This window comes from Anthonomus grandis, chromosome 6 (genome assembly GCF_022605725.1).
Source record: "Anthonomus grandis grandis chromosome 6, icAntGran1.3, whole genome shotgun sequence".
Classification (NCBI taxonomy): Eukaryota; Metazoa; Arthropoda; class Insecta; order Coleoptera; family Curculionidae; genus Anthonomus; species Anthonomus grandis.
This window is the reverse complement of record NC_065551.1, coordinates 33,126,950-33,149,002: the sequence shown is the minus strand read 5'-3', so window position 1 is coordinate 33,149,002 and position 22,053 is coordinate 33,126,950. Positions and strand designations below refer to the sequence as shown.

Here is a 22,053-nt window from a genome sequence, read left to right as displayed (position 1 = left end):
TTTCCTCGAATTTGAACAATTTTCTTAACGTTGCATTGAATTTTTCTTGAATTTTTTTTGAATTTTTGTACTTTTTTTTAAGTAACCCTTTAGAAAGTCAATAAAACAATTTTAAGTTTAATCTATACTAACATATTATTTTAACCTCAACTCTAGCCGTAGTTTGTTAGGCAATTGAAGTGATGATAATTTAATTATAAAAGGCTCTATTAGTCTATAAAGCAACAACTGCCTGAAAAATTTCTATCTAGAATTGATTTGTTTTAAGTAAAAAAAAATAAATTACACGTGCTTATAGCTCTATTCTTTTTCTATACATTAATGGTACTACCAATGTTCCACATCAAGGTTGCCAGGAGAGACAGTACTTTTACTGGCACACTTTTTATTTTTAAACTTTTGTTCTACATCGATCTGAATAATATACATATATTAACTTATTTTGAAAATTTGTTACTGCTTAAGAAAACCATTTATAAAAATAAAATATACACGTGTTTTTAGCTCTATCTTTCACCTATCCATTGACGGTTCTACCAATACTCCATATTTAGAAACTCTTGTCCCACATCGCTCTAAATAATAACTAATAAATAAATTGGATGATTGTCTCAACTGCCTGGAAGAATCAAGAAATTCAATCAATCAATCAATCATATGCTTTATTGTCAAAAAATTACAAAATTTTGTAGACAAAGCTAATAAAAAAAACATATAAAAACAAAACAAAACACACAAAATAAAAAAATAAAAATAAATATACAAACAAAATAAATACATGCAAAACTGTACAAAAACAATGTACCTGGACAATATACATCATGATGTATAAAATGTTAATAAAAATAAACACAATAGTCAATAACAGTAAATTGATTAAATACAGAATGAAAGTGCAATTTATTAACTAAAAAAAAACTAATATATTTTAAGATATAAAAAGAGCCAGTGTGTGTGTGTGATACCCAAAAAGTTATCCTAAAAAAAATCCTCCACTGCGTACAAAGCTTTTTCCAAAAAGTACGCCTTCAAAGCATTATGAAATCGAGGAAAAGAAGTAATTGATTTAATTTCCAAAGGCAAATGATTATGAATTACTTTGAAGGCAATCAATAATTGACATTGTTTCTTCCAAGCAGTTAAATTGTTGATAATTTAGTTATGAAAGGCTCTAACAGTATATAAAGTAACAATTGTTTGAAGAACTTAATCCAGAATAAAATTGATTCGTTTCTTTCAGGCAGTTGTAGTGATGCTAATTTAATTATGAAAAGCTCTAGTAGTCTATATATAGCATCAACTACCTGGAAAATTTAATTCAGAATCGATTTCTACTTCCAGATAGTTGATGTGATGATTTTAAAAGAATTGAGTCATAAGAGGCCTTAGTAGTTAGACGAAGGTGTAAAATATTGTCTCATTTACTTTCAAGAATCAAGGAATTACTTTGAATGCAATCAATAATTGATTCCAATTTTTTAGGTAGTTCTTTTGAAATCTTTACAAATTCAATAGAAAAATGTAAAATTTCTGTTTATCAAAGTTTCCTAAAATTTAAACGATTTTCTCAACTTTATATTGAATTATTTAAGACATTTTAAATAAAAGTCTCGAGAAAACTTTACAAAATTCGATAAAAAAATTAAAACATTTTTCGCAATTTCTCGTCAACAGGAATTTAAATAATTTTGTGTTTTTTCTCATTATGTTTATTTTATTTAAATATCTAGGATTTAGCTCTACCTTTCACCTATCCATTGACGGTACTGCCAATACTCTATCTCAAAAAGGCCAGGAGTTACAGTACTTTTAAAGACACACCCTTTTTATTTAGAAACTCTTGTCCCACATCGCTCTAAATAATATATATCAACTTATTTTGAGAATTCGTTACTGCTTACTAGATCACTTTATAAAAATGATAATTATACGTGCTTTTAGCTCTATCCTGCTCTTATCTATTGGTGGTACTGCCAATATTCTACCTTAAAGTGGCCAGCAGTTACAGTACTATTTATACTGAACCCTTTTTTATTTAAAATGATTTAAAAAGATGCATAAATTACCTATAATCGATTGTACATGGAATCAATATTCCATTATAAGAATATTCATATAAAATCACCATATAAAATGTATGTTAAAATCCTTTTACAATGGCGTGCATGTGCATTAAGGTTAATTTCTTCAAAATGCATAAAATCAATATAATTGTACATGGGGTCAATATTCCTCTTTAAGAAAATTCATATAAAAATTACATTAGATTGATATGCATTGATGCAATAATCATCAATCAAAATAAATAATAAAATGCGTATAAATATTCATATAATTTGATTTACATTGGGGCCGTGTATAAAATGAATATAATTATCCCTATACAAGTTGGATGTACATAGGGTCAATATTTTAAAAAAAATTTATATAAAAGTTACTATAGAATGATGTACATCGAGGCAACAATCGTTAAATAGGGTGCATTAATTTCATATAAAAATCTCTATACACGTTGAAAGTACATTGAGGTAATAATACTCCAGAAACAAATCAATTCTGGATAAAGTTTTCCAGGAAATTGATGCTTTATAGACTACTAGAGCCTTTTATAGCTAAATTATTATCAGTTTAACTACTTGAAAGAAACAAATCAATTATTGATTGCATTCAAAATAATTTCTTGATTCTTCCAGGCAGTTGAGGCAATACTTTATTTCACTCTCTAATTACTAAGGCCTTTTATGACTAAACTCTTTTAAAATCATCACATCAACTGCCTGGAAGAAGCAAATCAATTCTTGATTAAATATTTCCAGTCAGTTGATTCTTTATAGACTACTAGAAAAAAAAATTTAATACCTATATTCAATATTCATAGAAAAATTCATATACATATGCTTATAATTTGATGTACATTACGGCAATAATAATTCAAAGAAACGCATGATCTAAAAACCCCTGTAATTTAGGTAAAAAAATGGATAAAATCCTTATAATCGATTGTACATGAATCCAATATTCCATCATAAAAATATTCATATAAAAATGACATTAGATTGATTGATACATTGACTTAACAATATTTAAAAAAAAATACATAAAATCCATATAAAATGGCCAATATTCACCCAAAAATTATGTAAATAAAAATTCATATAAATTAATTCTCATTAACTTAATAATTATTCAAAGAAATGCCATAAATTCATATAAAATTAGTGTAAGAATACTCTAAAAAATGAATATAATCTCAGATACCTGAAAATAATAAAACTTGGCGTAAAATTTCTGGAACTTCTTTAATAGGAAATATCAAGAAATATCCAAAGAAACCAGAAATAACCTCTGGGGAGAAACTTAAGATGACTTGAAAAGTTTGGTATAAAATCAAAAACTACTTCAAATGCCTATAAAATTTCAAAATTTATTTTTGAATATCCAGGAAATATAAAAGGGGTGGTTACGATTGCTGGACAGCTTGTACTGAAACTACAAATCAAACATTAAATTGAAAAATCATTAGAGGGGAGTTCAGAGTACCTTCTGCATAACCATTTAGGTTTCTCATTTAGCTCTTAAGAACTATTCAATTTTAGAAACATCCGCGATGAACTACAAAAAAAACTAAACAAAATGATAGAAACCGAAGAAAAAACTAACCAGACAAAGTTCCAGTACAAAAAAGTGAAAGTGAACGAACTGTGGGCCTGGAACAACGAAGAAACGTTGATCGAAATGCAAAAACACTGCTTCAGGCACCGAAACTCCGAGGATATGGTCAACTTTGACGTTCCCAGTTTGATTTTAGGTAAATTTCCTTTTTTAAAAAAAAACAGCTCCTCAAACTCAACCTTTAAACCAGGCGAAAGAAAAACCTTTGGCCCTACAGGCGAACATGAAGAACTCTGCCAAAAATTCCTCCTGGCTTGCAGTAAAGGTAACAAGAACTTCGTGAAAAAATGCCTGAGACAGGACCAGGTACATCCCAACGTAACAGACGCCCGAGGTAACAGCGGGATGTTCTTTGCCGCATCGAAAAACCAACAAAACGTCATCTCCATTTTAACGAACTTCGGTGGGAAACTCGATCAGCTGAACGACGAGCAGTTAACCCCTTTATCGATGACATTGTTGCAGTACATTTGTGTGAAAAACAATTGCGAAGACTGGGAGAAGGCGTTTTTACCTAGCAGTACTGCCTGCAAGGTACCTGACTTACCAAAATGGTATCAGGTCAAGTCGTTTTTCAGTATGCCCTCGGGATCCTCTTTGAATTCCAGTTTACTGGACCAAGAGTACGCTGAAAGTAACCATAGGATTATAGAGTTGTTCCAAAGGATCTCAAATATGCCTATAAAAAGAGGTATGTGAATGATTTCTGTTTGTTATAATGTAATATTTTGGATTATTTTTTAGGGAGCTTACGTAAGGCGGCCTCAAAAATTTCTTACATTTTTGACCTGAATTGCTTAAAGTTGCCTGAAAAGCGCGTAGAGAACAAAGAAGAAACCCCAGTTAATAAGGCAGATGAGCTGCTAAAATCCACTTATTTGACTATAACGACCCTGTTGGACTATGAGGCCAATCCGAACGCGTGTGAGGTGCCTTATCCTCCTTTGGTGTTATCCCTGTTTACGGAAAACGCCGATATAGTAAAACAGGTAAAGGTGGAAAATATTTTTTTTGTTTTGTTTAATTGGGAATTTTAGTTATTAAGGGCAAAAGCTGATCCTAAAGTCACCATCGAAGAAGACCTCACTTGCTTGCATATAGCAGCCTCACTACCGCCTACGGAGAACAACATTGAGATCTGCCAGGTGTTGGTTAAGTAAGGAAAGTTGTTGATTTATTTATTGCTATTAACTTGGACATTTTTTACCGCATTTTAAGGCTTTTATAGTACCTAGAATCGTTTTAAAAACAATCGTTAAATTGCCAACTGCAGATGAGGAGCAAATTATCCATTATATTTCCACCGTATTTTAGATCATAATTATGCCTTATAAGTCTCAAATGTTATTTTTCGACCCTGAAAAGTGCGTTCAATTGCTTGAACTTCTTGATCCGTGATTTTACTTTATTCAATAATCCTGACAGTTAAGACAGTCAAACAGCTTAATATCAATTCCCTGGGATTGAAAAAAAAAGGATTTACGACTATATAATAAGCTAGAAGAACAAAGACCACGACCTAATATAAAAAATAAGGCACCTCAAAATCCCCACAAATTTATAGTTATATCTCAGCTTACACTAACCCTATATGAGATGCTGAAGAATAGGCACTTAGTATCTTTATATCTCTTTGACGTACACAAATTATGGCAATAATAGCTCCGCCAATCATAGAAATCATAATAAAAATAATATTTATCTTTAACCCAATTTTTATAAGTTTAATATTACCCCTGCTAAAATTATCGAAATAGGAGCTTCTACATGAGCCTTAGGTAATTATAAATGAATCCGATATATAGGAATTTTTACGAAAAATACTATATTTGTGCATAAATATAAAAATAGTCCCTACAATTCCAGGATATCTTCGGTAAATCCAGTCAGTTAGGGTAATTCCGGGACGTACGTTCAACTGTCTGGAATTCTTAATTCATGATTTTATTTTATTTGTAATTCCAGGCAGCAGTTAAGGCAAGCAAACGGCTCAGTCTCTATTACCTGGAATTGAACAAAAGTATTTACCACTCAATTATTCCTATAATTCTAGAATATTAATAATTAATTAATTTATATAATTCCATTTTCTGGCATTTAGTTATTTAAAATTCACAGACACAGTGGTGTCCATCATCAGGGGATAAAAGGTTTAAAATTGGTATTGGATATCCGCCCCAGGATTTGCTTCCATGTCAAAAGCCCTTTATTTGTTATTATTGTTTTTAATTTTATTTATTTACAGTCTGTTGTTGAGAAGAATCGAAGCATATTTTTTAGCATACTGTTCGGTCCTTGTCAAGAACAGAATGTAAATAAATAAAATTAAAAATATCTAATAAAATTTAAAAAAAATAACAAATAGAGGGCTTTTGACATAAAATTAAACCCTGGGGCGTATATCCAATACCAATTTTAAACCTTTGGTCCCCTGATAATGGAATCCCCGGAATATCTAGGGAATTTTAACTAACTAAATGCTTAATAAATAAGTGGAGGGACACTGCAGGATTTTCATTTTGCCTTAACTCTAAGAGATTTGTTTTAGGTGGTCGATAAAAAAACCAACAGCAAAATGATTTCGTTTTAATTTGAAACACAGACATTCGAAGACAGTAAATATGCTCAGAAACGTTTTTTTTAATTTCGGTTTTAATTTGCACAAGTTTAATAGCGTATTGTTTAATTGTATTAAAGCTCTTTATAAATTATTGAAAGATATATATAAAAAGTTATATAAGGCATTCCAGAAACTTCCTAGAACTAGAATATTCTAGTTACGTGATAGACATAAAACTTTATTCGAGAAAGTAGATAAGAGTAATGCATATATATATGAAGGAAAACGTCAACCTTATATAATATAGCAATTAAATTATATTCCAGATAGATGGATTTGACAGCGTAATTACGGCCTGAATGGTCTTACATAATAATTTGCTTCATAGACAAAAAAATCACTTAATAGTGATTACCTAGGAGGTCGAGGAGTGGGAAAAAAGATCGGTTTCTTAAGTTTCTACCGCATTTTACGTCTGCATTATACCTTGAATCATCTTAAATTGTAATTTTTTTTATACTACACATGAGAAGCATTATTTTATTTCGATTTTTGGGTTTGACATATAAGAAAAGACGTAAAATAAGTAAGATTTTAATTTTTTTATCGAATAATTTTTTGAGCCTCATAAGAGTATAATTAGAGAATACTAGAGTATAATTAAATTATAGATAATTATAATTATCATTGCGATCGCCCACGATTGTTAAGTATGAGATAGATAATGATATTTTTTTTCTAATTATTCTTTGAGTTCCAACCGCATTTCACGCCTATTATGCCTTAAATTTTCATTTTATTATATTTCATTTTATATTACTTAAATTATCATTTTATTATGATTGCCCATGATTCCTAGGTGTGAGATGGACGATAAAGTCGGAAAATTGATTTTTTTGCGCTAAATTTTTAAACTTTCTGCCATATTTCACGTCGTAATTACGGCCCCAATCGTCTTAAAATATATATTTTAGTACGTAACTATGTTGCTGCAGATTAGAAAGACAATTTCATCAGTAAGAGTGTAGGAGGTAATATTAACACCAAGGGGTTTCAAGTATCACATCTTAACATTCGTTAATTTAACTCGAAAAACTATGGCTGTAGAGGCTGAAAATGCTCTACAGTCAACGGATATATCAAATAAGAACATTTTAAGAGCAAGAATAATTTCCTTTTTAAATCAAAATTGTTTCCTTAACAATAAACAGAGAATAAATCAAAATAACAACAAAATATTAAGATCTATAAAAAAAGAAAATGAGGGACAACGATATAGTTTTCACAAAAGCCGATAAGGGATCATGCTTACTTGCCTTAAAAAGAGACGATTACATAAATAAAGTAATAGATTTTCTAAACACAGAAGACTTTGAAAAGGTCGACAGAGATCCGACAGGTCCATTCTTTAATAAATTAAAAAAAGTCTTAGACATGACCTTGATAACCTTAGAATATTTTAATTCTACAAAACAAAAACTATATCCCATGAACCCTAAAACACCTCTATTATATGGGTTGCCAAAAGTCCATAAAACTAGCATGCCAATTAGACCTGTGGTTTCCTTTGTTGACTCCCCTTGTTACCAGTTATCATCTTGGCTTAACAACGTTCTTAGAAATGTCTCAAACTTCAAAGCACCATATTCTGTAACAAATTCAGTGAATTTTGCCAAAAGCATTCAGAATGTTCACGTTCCAGATACAGCCCAGCTTATATCGCTAGACGTGAAAAACTTATTTCCAAGCATTCCACCCGCTGATTGTCTGGTCTTAGTCAAAGATCTTCTCAGGGGGAAACTTGATTCACTTTTGGTGGAAAATCTACTTTTGCTTCTTTCTACTGTGTTTAACAACCGTTTTTTCAAACAAAAAGAAGGTCTAGCAATGGGCTCTTGTTTATCGCCATTTCTTAGTGAAGTATTTCTTAGCAACTTGGAAACAAAAATAATGAGCAGTAATTTTAAAAATAACATCATCTTTTATAAACGGTATGTGGATGATATATGTTTGATTTGGAATGGAAGTGAGGTAGAGCTTACAAATTTTAATCGAACGGGAACAGAACAACACCTTACCATCCTTAAATTTATTTCTTAAGAGGGAAAGAAATAAGATATCCTTTAAAATATTTCGTAAACAAGCAACAACAGATAATATTATACAATATAATTCAACATCACCGTCCTCACATAAATTTGCTGCTTTCCATTCTTTATTTTACAGACTTTTTAACATCCCACTTTCTCGTGAAGCTTTTAAAAAAGAATTCCTTACCATTAAACAACTAGCAGTCAGTAACTTTTTCCCTCTTAAACCTATATATAAAATGTATTTTCAGTATATGAACAAGTATAAATTATCATTTAATTTTATCAGACAACAAACAAACAATATCAAAACTTTTAGGTCGTTTACTTATTTTGGACCAATTTCGTCACAATTATCCCGCTTTTTTTCTCCCTTTGGCATAACCCCAGCTTTTAAAACCAATAATACCTTAAATAGACATCTAATTAAAACTAAAGATAAACTACCCCCGCTATCTTCTCCAGGAGTTTATGAGATTAGGTGTAAAGAGTGCCCTGCAGTGTACGTCGGCCAGTCTGGTAGGAAGATTTCTACTAGGATTAGTGAACACAAGACCCAATACAATAAATTTAAAAATACCGAAATCACAGTGACCAGATCAGCTTTTGCTAATCACCTTCTCGACTCCAAACGTGATTTTCCTGACAGCCAAAATATAAAAATACTGCATCAATGCAACAAAAGTAAAAAAGTAGACTTGTTGGAGACAATGGAGATTAGTAAAGCTTTTAAAAGCCCAGATCTGTCCTGTGTTAATGAAAGGTTTGATTTTGATGGCCACCTAGTTTTTAATATCCTCAAGTAGTTCTAGACTCTTAAATAATGGTTAGATTTCTGAAATGTATAAAGGATTTGATTGTTTAGTTGAGTTCTTTGTACATAGATAGTGCCACTTTATTGTAATCTTTGTTTACTTAAATATTAGGTGTTTTGTGTATGTTATGGTAAGTTTTTGTTGAATTCTCCTTTTTTCGGGTTACATAATTTTAATTATTGTTTAGGTCTGATGATGCTCTAGTCGAGCGAAACATGTAACCTTCGTTATTTTATTAAATGTATTTGTGATGCTGTAGATTTCGTGTTTTTTACCTTTTATAAAAAAAAAAAAAAATTCGTTAATTTGTTAATAATTACGTTTCGGATTATGAATTTGATATGATTAGAGGCCAATCCTGGCCGATTTGTCTTCTGGATGATGGATGATCTGGAGTGTCGGTTTTAATTTTGCTAGAAAACGTAGGGGTACTAGTCTAACAATTTATATAAGAAAAGCAACTTAAATTTCGTGTCGTTCAGTTCCTTTAATTTTTTTTAAGCAATTTGGTTAATAAAAATATATTATTTATTGACCCCCTTCATCCAGCTATTTCCTTCTTGTATTTGTTCATGCATTATGCTAGATTGCCAATTAGGATATAGAAAACAATTTAACACTTGCACTGATCTTGTTGGCTTGATAATCGATCATGTTAGAAAGAGTGATGATAATAGAAATGTTACATGTTTGGGTTTGCTAGACTTTAGCAAAGCCTTTGATAACATTTTCAAAATTTCAGAAAATCATGCATAATATAAATTAAAATGTTTCTGTAAAAAGTCGAATTTTCCGAAAATATTGAGTAAATTGTTAAATTTATTGGAATTCTCAAACGCGACATTTCGTCTGTAGGTCAGCAGCATCAACTTCCTTGACTGCTTAGAAAAGATTAATGAATATACAGAATGATTGGCAAATTGAATTTTTGAAAAAATATAATTCCTTAAAGTGCCTTATTTTCGCCTAAGAATATTTCGGAAAATCCGATAGTGCTCACAGATCCGGAACTTCAATACTCATCAGAGACGGAATAGAGGAGGCCATTGTGGATTATAAACCTCTCAAGATGAAACTTTAGACATCTCATTGTATTATGAAGGTCATACAATTATATACTCCAATCGATGACAAGAATGATGAATGTATGAAACTCACTAAAAATGAGAGACCTAAATGCTAAAATAGGTGTAAGGGCTTTCACTCTCAGTTAGAGAAACTCTAGAGATGATCGGCGTGTACAGGTCTGTGATAAGTATATTCTTTTAATCTCCACGACTTTCTTTAAGCAACATATCAGACAACAAAGAGCGGCATAGAAATTCCAAACAAGAGTAGGCGGAAGTTTCACATCAGAACAACTAGACACAGTGGAATTAAATAAAGAATATCATAGTCAAAATTCAGGAACAGGACATTGGTTTTAAGGATAAACAGACAAGGACAGAGGTAGTTCTGGAACTCATGACGGAGAGAAGAAGGGGCAAGGAAATACCGCTGAAGTATAAGGAGATAAACAGGACCGTGAGAAGGAAGTATAGAAACTTAAGGCAAAAGGTAAAAGAGCTGACAGGAATGGGGAGGAAACAGTAGATGGGAATTCCCAGTAGTATAAATAATAAGATCATTAATCTTAAAAATTTTAAAAATGAAAGAACTATGTAAAGGAACTGTTCGATGATGACCGGTCGGAGGTGGATGCTGACAGAGAGATCCATTAGTTTCAAGAAGGAAGTATTCTTTTTATTTATAAGAAAACATAAATTATTTCAAGAGCTTGAAATTCATTGAAAATTAGCTGAACTGCCTGGAAAAGTTTCAGGAGTAACACTGACTACTTGGAAGAAAATAAAAATTATTCCAGGTGTTTGAAACACATGAAAGATTATCTAAACTTCCTAGAAAACCTTTAAAACTGGACTTAACTAGATGTAAAAATTGAAAAATTATTCCAGGAGCTTGAAATACATTAAAATTTAAATCAACTGCTTGTAATAGCTTGAGACTTGAAACACTAACTACTTGGAAGGAAGGAAAAATTGTGCCAGCACCTTGAAACATATGAACGATCGTCTCAACTTTCTAGATAATCTTTAAAACTAGACATAGCTAGATGAAAAAATCGATAAATTATTTGAGGAGCTTAAAATGCATTAAAAATTAGCGCAACTGCCTGGAATAGCTTCAAGAGCAACAATAACTACTTGGAAGAAAACAAAAATTATTCCACGAGCTTGAAACATATTGAAGATCATCACAACTTCCTAGATAACCTTCGAAACTGCACTTAACTAGATGGAAAAATTGAAGAATTATCCCAGGAGCCTGAAACATATGAAAGGTCATTTTAAATTCCTAGAAAATGCTTCTTGCTAAACTTTAATACTTTACCCTTTCAAAAGTAATATTTTGAATTGTAAAAAGTGCAATACAATATAATAAATCTCATTTAAATAGATCAGAGTATTTGCAAATGTATTATGGCATACTTCAAGGATCCATTGTTATTTACAATTTATGTTGCATATATGCATGCTTATTTGTAAATTGGGTATGCATACATATTTGCAGAAAATCACAACTTAAAACTAAACAATAATTTTAGCACGTAAAAAAAAAATTAGTAAAATATCGATTTTTTAAAAAATCATTTTTCGAGATCCTTCTGCACTCATAACCTACATCAACATTTTTCAACCATCTTTCTTACAGGTACGACTGCGACCCCAACAAAAAAACCTTACCGACCCACTGGGAAGACAAACGAACCACCTACACCGGACCCCTGCTTGAAATTTTCCAAATTCAAGATACAGGCAAAAACCCTTTGCACTTACTGTGCATGAGGTCAGACTTCGGGTACGATACAAGCGACTATTTTCAAAACGTAGCTAAGATCCTGATTGACGCTCATATTGACGTAACGGAGAAATACTTGGGTCACACCCCTCTGTCTTTGGCAGTACTATCCGGTAAATAATTTTAGATTTTGATGATTATATAAGACTCGGAATTATTCGGGATAAAATAAAACAACGTAGTAAACGAATAATGCTTTATTTTCCATGGCACCGTTCACACCTAATTCAAAAAAAAAGGGACAGAAAGTCAATGGTTTTTTTATTAAAAAACATAATCATAATCTGATCATTGACTTTGTGTCCCTTCAATCTCTGAATGTTCCCACCTAATATATTCCGAAATCGATAAAAAATTATAGTGCTAAATGCCTCTTTATATACAAACCGAAACTAATACAGATATAATAGTAACTTACCAAAAATAAATTAAATCATTCAATTTTATATTTTAGGTAACATAAAACTGGCCAAGTGCTTACTGAAGTCGAACCTATTCAACCCTTATGAACCCTTAGAGTATTGTATGGGAAACATTTTGACCCTCTATGCTCTAAAGCGCTTCGAAAACAGTTTATCCATTGAGCAAGTTAAGGCAATGCTCGCAGCATTGGTGGAACTTAACGTGAATGTTCTGTACGAGGTGGAAGATGCCGAAAACGCCATCGTTTTTGTCGAGGACTTTGACACTTTCCTGGAACAGCTGGATCAAGGCGAGAAAAAGACAAAAAAATCAAAAAAGAAGGAGAAACACTCTCAGCGTGAGGTTATCATAGACTTCTTAAAAATATTAGCCAGACAGACTATCGTGAAGCGAATCCAACTGAAGGTGGTGCAAATGCTCATAATGTTCACTGAAGAAGGTTTAGGGTTGTTTTAATAACGAATTCACTTTATTGAGGTGCGTTTTCTTTATTAAAGGAATCCCCCTGGAAGATTCCGATATATGTAAAACGCTCGTCTCGGAGTTCCTGACCCCCGCAGAGGTCATTAAAAACGTCGAGATCATTTTTGTCACGAGGACTTTCGGGAAGGACCGACTTAAGGCGCGAAAATTAAAAGAACTAGTGGCTTTCGCCGATTTACATAAGAAACCCGTCAAAGGGCTAATAAAGCAGCAGAAGAAGAAGAAAGGCAACGCGAAAGACCCACCGAAAGAAGAGAGATCGAAATACAGTTTGGACACCATCGATTCGTTGAGCACCGATTTGGAGTTGATCAGCAAGAGACAGTGTTATGTGCATCCAGTGTATCTCACTATACCAGGTCTATTTAATAATTATTATAATAATAATAAAATTAATAACAAGTTTTTTAGGGTTAGACGACCCACTAAAGTACAAAGTCTGTTTCCACTGCCTCAGAGGCAAAGAAAAACGTTTAAAGGTCTGCCCCCGTTGTCAACTGATCTACTTCTGCTCCCTCCAATGCAATAAGTCCAACTTGAAGGTGAAAAGTCAACACGGTTGTAACCTATTGTTCTACGAGATGTCCGACATCCAGATTGAGGAAGTCACTAAGGGGGTGTGTCTGGAAGATTTGGTGCTGAAGTTGGAGGAGCACTGCGAAGTTCGTCTGAACGAGGCGCGTTACGCCAGGCTGGTGGAGCAGGAGGATAAATTGTTGGCGATGTGGAGGGCGGACACTTACGGCACGAAGTTTATGAATTTGATGCCGCTGTTGGAGGAAGCCGAACGAAAGGCCACTGGTAAGATGGTGGGGTTCTTGAGGATCGATTTGAGGGTAAAAACGTTTTTGTGGGTTTAGGATTCGGGTAGTTATAACAGCTTTTGTCCAGGCACTTTTTCTTGCAAATTTTCAATTTTTTCGAGAATATTTTCATGAAATAATTGGAATGTTTTTAAAAGAATTTCAGCCAGAGAAAGAATATTTATTTCCTAATAATTTCATATATGAACTATTTTTGTACCTCGAAAACTTTTTGAACTAGGTGCGATTTTGTTCGGCAAGGTCCAAAGGCCACCGAATTTGTTTTTGAAACAATTAATATTGCATTATCAAGACGTTCATTTATGAGCCGACATACTTGGCCATAGTTTGGGAACCAATCAAAATCTATTCATTTTCTTTTACAATAATTAAGGGTAGTTCCTGAGGATAATTTTAAGGGTAAAAACGTCTTTGTGGCTGAATAATTCGGTTAATTAAAGCAGTTTTGGTCGAGGCACGGTTTTTTGGCAAATTTTTTCTATTAACCAACATTTTTCGCCATAACTTGGGGATCACTTTAAATATTTGCATAATTTTTTTACGCTAATCAAGGGCCGTTCCTAAAGATGGATTTGAGAGTAAAAACGTGATTTTGAGTTAATAATTCGGGAAGTTAGAGCAGTTTTGGCCGCAGCACTTTTTTTGGCTATTATTCTTAATAAATGTCTATTATTTTCATGAAATAATTGGAATATTCTTAAAAGGTTTTCATACAAAGAAAGAGAAAACTTACTTTAATGAAAATTTTCATATGAGAACAATTTAGTCCGGCAAGGTCTAAAGGCCACCGAATTTCAGATTTTTGAAACGAATATTGCGTTATTACGATCTTTAGTTATTAGTCGACATTTTTGACTATAACTTTGACACCAAATAAATTTTTTTACATTAATTAAGGGCAACTCCAAAGGATCGTTTTAAGGGTAAAAACATAATTCAGAAATAAATAAATCGCGTAGTTAGAGCAGTTTTAGTCAAGGCATTTTTTTATTAGGCGACTTTTTGACCATAACTTGGAAACCAATGAATATTTTCCCATAATTTTTTTTACCGTAATTAAGGACAATTCCTGAGGATGGACTTGTGGGTAAAAACGTGATTCAGTGTAAATAATGCGAGCAGATAAAGCAGTTTTTGTGAAGCCATTTTTTTCTGTGAATGTTCTTAATGAATTTCCACTTGTTTCAAGAATATTCACATCAAATAATTAGAAGACTCTAAAATTAGAGGCAATTTTGGCCCCACAAGGTCCAAAAGCCACCGGATTTAAAGTTTTTGAAATAAATATGGCATTTTGATAGATTGATTTTCATTTATTATCCGACATTTTTGACTATAACATGGCAATCAATTGAAATGTGTTTACATTAAGGGTAATTCCTGAGGATGGGTTCCTATTATACTTTAATCGCTTCAAGGATTCGAAAAAAATCGCCGTGGATAATTTCATTTTACATATTTGAATTACCCGCCATTTTTTGTCAGTAGACTTACTAAAGATGATTTTGCCTGGAGTCACGACTGTCACTCAAACGTCAAGCACTGTCTGCTTATTTTATTTGAATAGCATTACGGATTCGAAAAAATTAACTGTAGGTAATTTCAATTGCAAAATTGCATTTCCCGCCATATTATTGGCAGTGAAGTATCAAACTTACTTAAAAACGATGTGACATTGACACCTATACTTACTAAAAGTGCCTTTACATCGAACCGTGATTGTTAATCAGACTTAAAGCGCTGTTTGCGTGTTTTGATTCGATAGTGATTCCGTCTGCGTTCAACAACATGTTATTTATATTTTAGTATATGTAAATGAGTTTTAATTTACGCTTGTCTTATTTAATTTATTACTACTTTTTAGTTAGGACTCTCGCATTTAGTATTCGCAAGTACATATATTTAAATTACCCGCCATTTTATTACCACAGTCAATAGTGTTATTAAAAGTATTTTAATACATTGACAGCTTATACTAAGTACTAAGCTGCTAAAGGTGCCTTCACATAAATAACGACTTTCACTTAGTCACTTAGATGTTACGCACTGTTTATTTATTCGACTTTTAAGTGTAAAAACATAATTTTGGGTTAATAATTCCAAAAACTAGAGCAGTTTTAGTCAAAGCACTTTTTTCTGAAATTTAAAAAAATAAATTTTCACTTTTTTGAAAGTATTTCCCTATAATTACTGGAATATTCTTAAAGGAATTCTAGCCAATGAAAGAATATTTATTGCTGAATAATTTCGTATGAGAATCATTCTTGTACTTCAAAAACTTTTTGAGTTAGAGGCAATTTAATCCAAAAGCCACCGAATTTGACGTTATTGAAACAAATATTGCATTACGAAGATTTTCATTTATGAGCCGACATTTTTGGCTATTACTTGGGAACTAATTTCAAATTTTGCATTATTTTTTTACAATAATTATGGGCTATTCCTGGGCATAATTTTGAGGGTAAAAACACGATTCTAAATTATTTATTCTGGTAATTAGAGCAGTTCTTGTCAAGGCACTTTTTTTTGCTAGTTTTTTTTTATTAGGGGATATTTTTGGCCATAACATGGGAACCAATCAAATTTTTGGATAATTTTTTTACGGTAATTAAGGGCAATTCCTGAGGATGGTTTTAAGGGTAAAAACGCGATTCTGGATTTATAATTCGGGAAGTTAGAGCACTTTTGGTCGCAGCACTTCTTTTGCTAATTTTCTTTCTACTAGGCGACATTTTTGACCATAACTTGGAAACCAATTTTTGCACATTTTTTCACACTAGTAAAGAGAAATTTCTTTGAGGATTATTTTAAGGCTAAAAACATAATTTTGAGTTAAAAACTTTGGAAGTTACAGCAGCTTTAGCTGAGACAGTTTTTTCACTAATTTTTTTAACAAATTTCCACTTTGGTCGAGAATATTTATATAAAATAATTCGAATATCCTTAAAAGAATTTCAGCCGAAGAAAGAATATTTATTTCTAAACAATTTCGTATACAAACGATTTTTAGACCTCAAAAACTTTTTGAGTTAGAGCCAATTTCGTACGCCAAGGTCCAAATTCCATCGAATTTAAATTTTTTGAAACAAATATTGAATTCATTACAATATCAATATTTTCATGTATTAGTCGAAGTTTCATGTATTATTAGAAGAGATTTCTTTGAGGATTACTTTAAGACTAAAAACATAATTTCGAGTTAAAAACTTTAGAAGTTACAGCAGTTTTAGCTGAGACACTTTTTTCACTAATTTTCTTAACAAAATTCCACTTTCGTCGAGAATATTTATATGAAATAATTCGAATATTCTTAAACGAATTAGAGCCAAAGAAAGAATATTTATTTCTAAACAATTTCATATACAAACGATTTTTAGACCTCAAAAACTTTTTGAGTTAGAGACATTTTTATCTAAGGACCACCAAATGTTCTAATTTAAACTTTTAAGATTTATATTGACCATTAATATTCAAAATATTTTTTAAATATTCCTGGAATATTCAGGAATCAAAGAAAACGAAAGAATATTCTGATAATCATTTTCCTCGAAATAGGATATTCTATTAATAATTCCGACAATTATCGAATATTCTTTTAGACGATTCAGATGTCAAAACGTTGATAACTTCTTGACAAAATTCAAATATACTTGCTACAAAATAGAATATTTAATAAGATATTCCTGATATATTTATTAAACAAATTAAATTAAATGTTAGGGAATATTCAAAATTATTATATCCGTATATAAGGCAAGAATATTCGTGCAATATATGATAATTTACTGTAATTTTCACATTTATGGAACATACATGCTTCTCTTAAAACATTCCAGGAATATTCTTTTAGCATCTCAGTGGTAGCATTCTCAAAACAATCTGCACTATCATAAGGAACATTCCGGACATACTACAGAATATACTCAATGATATTTTCTATGATTTCCAGGACAGTACATAACGTGGAACGTGGTCCTACTGAAATCAATTCTGGAAAGAAGTTTTAAAACGGATCCAGGCGACATTTCCGTTTACGCGATCGATAATTTGCTGTTAAAACTGAAACGTAGTCAACGGCTGCATGATTTGAAGGAAGAAGAGGTTGCTAGACCCAGACAGAGCATGCGTCGCAGTACCATAGGTAAGGTGGGAAAATGACGGTTTTTGTAAGTATAGCTAAAGGTCAAAGAAGACGTTATTACGACCTTGAAATGATCGAAAAGGTACATCTTAGATGCTATAGACGTGTCTAAAATGTGACCCTTGAAATGTGTAATTTTTGGAATTTGTTATGATGATTTCTCCATATTTAGTCATTTTTGAAAAAAATGGCAAAACAGGTATCCAATGATTTTGTTCGAAGAATCTGTGTTCCAATTTTTAAGTCTCTAACTATCTAAGGTTCAGAGATATAATCATTTTAATACTACGAAAATTTTCTTTTTTACTTTCAAGGCTGATTTTTCCACTTTTAATAATCTTTGGGAAAAATGGTAAGACATGTATCCAATGATTTAATTGGAAGAATCTATGGTCCAATTTTCAAGTCTCTAACCATGTTAGGTTCGGAAATATGAGCATTTTGTTCCCAGGAACTTAATTTTTTTTAACTTCCAAAGTTGATTCCTTCACTTTTAATAATCTTCGAAAAAAATTTCAGGAATTAAGTGAAAAATAATTTCAAAAACTTGGAAAGTATGAATAATTACTTTTAATGCCTGGAAAAAATAAAAAATATAAATAGTGGTGAAAATAAGCCTGGAAAATTACCCTATAAGTCTGGAAATCGCAAAAAATTACCAAAATACCTGGAATTAAATAGAAATCGCTCCAAATGCATGGAAGATGTCAAACATTATTTTAAATAATGGGACAAAGCTGAAAAATGCATCTAATTCCTGGCAAGCATAAAAAAATTAACTTAATGTCTGGTAACCATTAAGAATTATAACGCCTGGAACAGTTTCAAAAATTTATTTCATAAGCCTAAAATAATGGCTCTAAAATACTTGGAAATTGCCAAAAATGTCTCTAAATACCTGGACTACTTAAAACATTATCTCAAATGCTTGGAATAATAAAATGAAAAATTACTCTAAAATTAATTGGGGGACCAGGAAGCATAATACCTCCAACAACCTTCCATCAGTTTTCTACAAGACCTTTGAGGTCAAATAGTGAACACGTAATTACTTTTAAAAATCGTCAATTTTTCTTGGAAGAAATTGAAGGACAAACTTATTGGTGAATGCGCCTGGAAAATATAATTTCGAACCTTAGTTCATTATGTATTATGTTTTTTAAAGGGGATAATAAAGTATTCCAGAAAAGCCTGGAAGAATTTTAAAATTTGTTCGGTAATCTAGAATTTGGTGAGAGAGCAGGGAACAAGACTCTGGAAGACACAAAAATTGAAGAATGCTTTTATAAGCCTGGAAAAATTATTTCTTATCCATAGCAAGTATAAAAAGATTATCTAAATGTCTGGAAAAGCATAAAAAAAATTATAGCGCCTAGAATTGTCTTGAAAAATGATCTTATAAGCCTGGAAAATGATTTGAGGAGGCTTGGAATATGTAGAAAATTAGAAGCAAGTAAGAAATGGCTCCAAGTTCCTGGAAGACATAAAGCGTTATTTTAAATACTGATGGTAAAATGAAAAATCGTTCCAAGGACTCTGGAAGGTACAAAAAATCACCTTAAATGCCTGGAATATACTAAAAAAATGTTTTCAAAAGCCTGGAAAATACGAAAAGTTATTTTTAGTGCATAGCAAGGACAAAAAATTTATCTAAATTCCAGACAACATTAGGCAAATATAACGCTTGAAATTGTGGTGGAAAATGAGTCTAGAAGCCTCTGAAAAACGTATGCGATTACACGGAATAAACCTGGAAAATGGCTCTAAACGCCTGGAAAATAAAATATTATTTCAAATGTAAGGTGGCTCTGGAAGACACAAAAATAACCTCAAATGCTTAGAATAAACTGAAAAATGGTTCTTACGGCCTGGAAAACGTGAAAAATTATTTCTAATGCCCGATTAGCCGTAAAAAAAATATCTAAAGGTTTGAAAACATACAAAAATAGAACGACTGGAATAGTCGTCAAAAATGAAATAGGTATCGAATAATTTTATTAAGGGACTCTGAAGGGTCCAATTTTCAAGTCTGTAGGGTTTTAGGTTCAGAGATATAAGCATTTTGCCTATAGGAACTTAATTTTTTTTAAAGAAAACTTTTTCAACTTCCAAGCCTGATTTTTCCATTTTTAATAATTTTTGGAAAAAATGCTGAGAGGGGTATCCAATAATTTTATTAAGGGAATCTGTGGTCCAATTTTCAAGTCTGTCAGGTTTTTAGGTTCAGAGTTAAAAGCATTTTGTCTCTAGGAACTTAATTTTTTTAAAAGAAAACTTTTTCAACTTCCAAGGCTGATTACTCGATCTTTAATAATTTTTGGAAAAAATGGTACAGCTATATCTAATGATTTTATTGGAAGAATCTGTATTCCAACGTTGAACTCTCTTACTCTCTTAGCTTCAGAGATATGATCATTTTTCGCAGGCATAGAAAGTTTTTCGTTTAAGGTTCATACAACCTTATTTTAGGTTTTTATAAATTTTGCAAATCATGACATTTTTTAAAAGAATATTCGAGTTCCATAACTATTAAAACAAAATAAATAAATATCTTGATTTTAAGAATGTTCCCTCAAGGTCTCAAAAAGGTACCTTTATTTCGTTCTTTTTAAATCGACCTCAAATGTTCCAACTCTTCAGTCAATATTGCTAAAGTATTACCATATATAGTATAATATGCTACATTCATTAGGTACAAATTGTGGAATTAAAGTAATTGGATATTAATTGATATTCCTGGAAGGTACAATACAGAACTATCCATATAAAATATAAAAATGTTCCTCACTTCTATATCATCAATAATGGTTAGATTGACTAAGAACTGATCAGAATACACATCAACAATTTTGCGAAAAAAATGCACTTCTTTGTTTTAATCTTGTTCATTCTCAGACTTGTTATCTTTTCTCAGTACGTTGTAGGGATATGCTTATAGAGTCTCATAAATGACTTTCTCAAATTCAAGGTGGTGGAAGTACAATAAAAAGTCTAATATTCCAAGATTTTATCACAAGAAACGTTGAAGACACAAAAAAGGACCGCACAAAGGGTGTAAAAAACGCCGGTTCTCCTAAAAGGTAAACTTGCGCTATACCAAATCGAAAAATCTAATTCTGGGCTTTTTTAGAGGCACTGAACCACAGAAACCCAAAGAAAAAACCCAGATGGGCAAATGTGACACCGAAGGTAAATTTCCGAAGCAACTGAAACAGAAACAACAAGACCACGAAGGGCTCTCGGTGTTAAAGAGAATGCGAAAAATCCCTTCGAGATATCGCCGATTCATCGAGATCGTCAGTTTGTACTTTCCCGAGGTCGATTTCTCGTTTTGGCTTTTACCTTATGCTTGTTACAGTGACGGTCAGATGTATTATAAATTTTGTACGAAATTTTTTAAAGAAAGTTACAGTATGGCGTAGAATTATGATGATTTTTTTATTAAAAAATATGGGTTTTTTTTGTTTTGGGAGGATATAATCAGTAGAGGTTCAACCTATATTTACGTGTGTTATAGTAAGGTTTAATGGTTTTTTAGTGATTAAATGCTTTAAGGAGAGAGGGCTTCAATGGATAAAGAAGAAAAGAAATGGCCCTTAAATGTCTGAAAGGAAAAAAAAACATGATTTCAAGCAATAATTTTGGAATTATGTGACCACTCAGTTCCAAGGCTTGTATCTAAAAAACTAGCGAGAGTATCTCCCTGAAACAAAAAGCAAAAGTCTTCTTTAAAATAGCAATACTTTTAAAAATATCGGACTTTTTAGCCAGTGGTGTTCAAGGGAGATGTATAACCCTCACTTACTTCAAAGAGATGAACGCTGAATGTTTAAAATGCATAAAACTCAAAAACTGATAGAGTTACATAAAATAAACAAGAGTACCTTTTTTATTCAAAATTGAACTGCCTTTTAGATTTTCTAATCGTTTTAGCCATAACTGATTAGGCAAAAAAGATATGTTGTACTTTACCTAAGTATCAAGGTGTAACACCTGTATAAATAATGCTAAATTCACCACAAAATTCGTAATTTTTATGTCAAACCACATAAAGTCGCCAATTTTCAAGAAGATATATACTGCTTAAAATCACAAAATTATTAAGAAATTTTAACTTTAAATACCCTGTATCTCGTAAACCTGCAACATTTGTATAAGACATGAGCTCAATCGCCATATTTTGGTG

General features: G+C 31.7%; 1 protein-coding gene across 2 annotated transcripts in view; it reads left to right on the top strand.

Moving 5' to 3' along the window:
* LOC126737495 (uncharacterized) overlaps positions 1-21,291 on the top strand; it is a 28,986-nt gene extending 7,695 nt beyond the window's left edge. Inside the window, exons 3-13 of one of the 2 annotated variants that reach the window (XM_050442410.1) lie at positions 3,597-3,808; positions 3,863-4,363; positions 4,417-4,652; positions 4,710-4,828; positions 11,850-12,109; positions 12,451-12,858; positions 12,917-13,261; positions 13,314-13,703; positions 17,676-17,867; positions 20,836-20,947; positions 20,998-21,291. In XM_050442410.1, coding sequence (XP_050298367.1) covers positions 3,597-3,808; positions 3,863-4,363; positions 4,417-4,652; positions 4,710-4,828; positions 11,850-12,109; positions 12,451-12,858; positions 12,917-13,261; positions 13,314-13,703; positions 17,676-17,867; positions 20,836-20,947; positions 20,998-21,289 — 3,067 coding nt within the window. In that variant the 3' untranslated portion in view covers positions 21,290-21,291. Of the gene's footprint in view, positions 1-3,596; positions 3,809-3,862; positions 4,364-4,416; positions 4,662-4,709; positions 4,829-11,849; positions 12,110-12,450; positions 12,859-12,916; positions 13,262-13,313; positions 13,704-17,675; positions 17,868-20,835; positions 20,948-20,997 lie in introns of both variants that reach the window. The other variant, XM_050442409.1, reaches the window with a different exon arrangement.
* Positions 21,292-22,053: the final 762 nt, after the last annotated feature.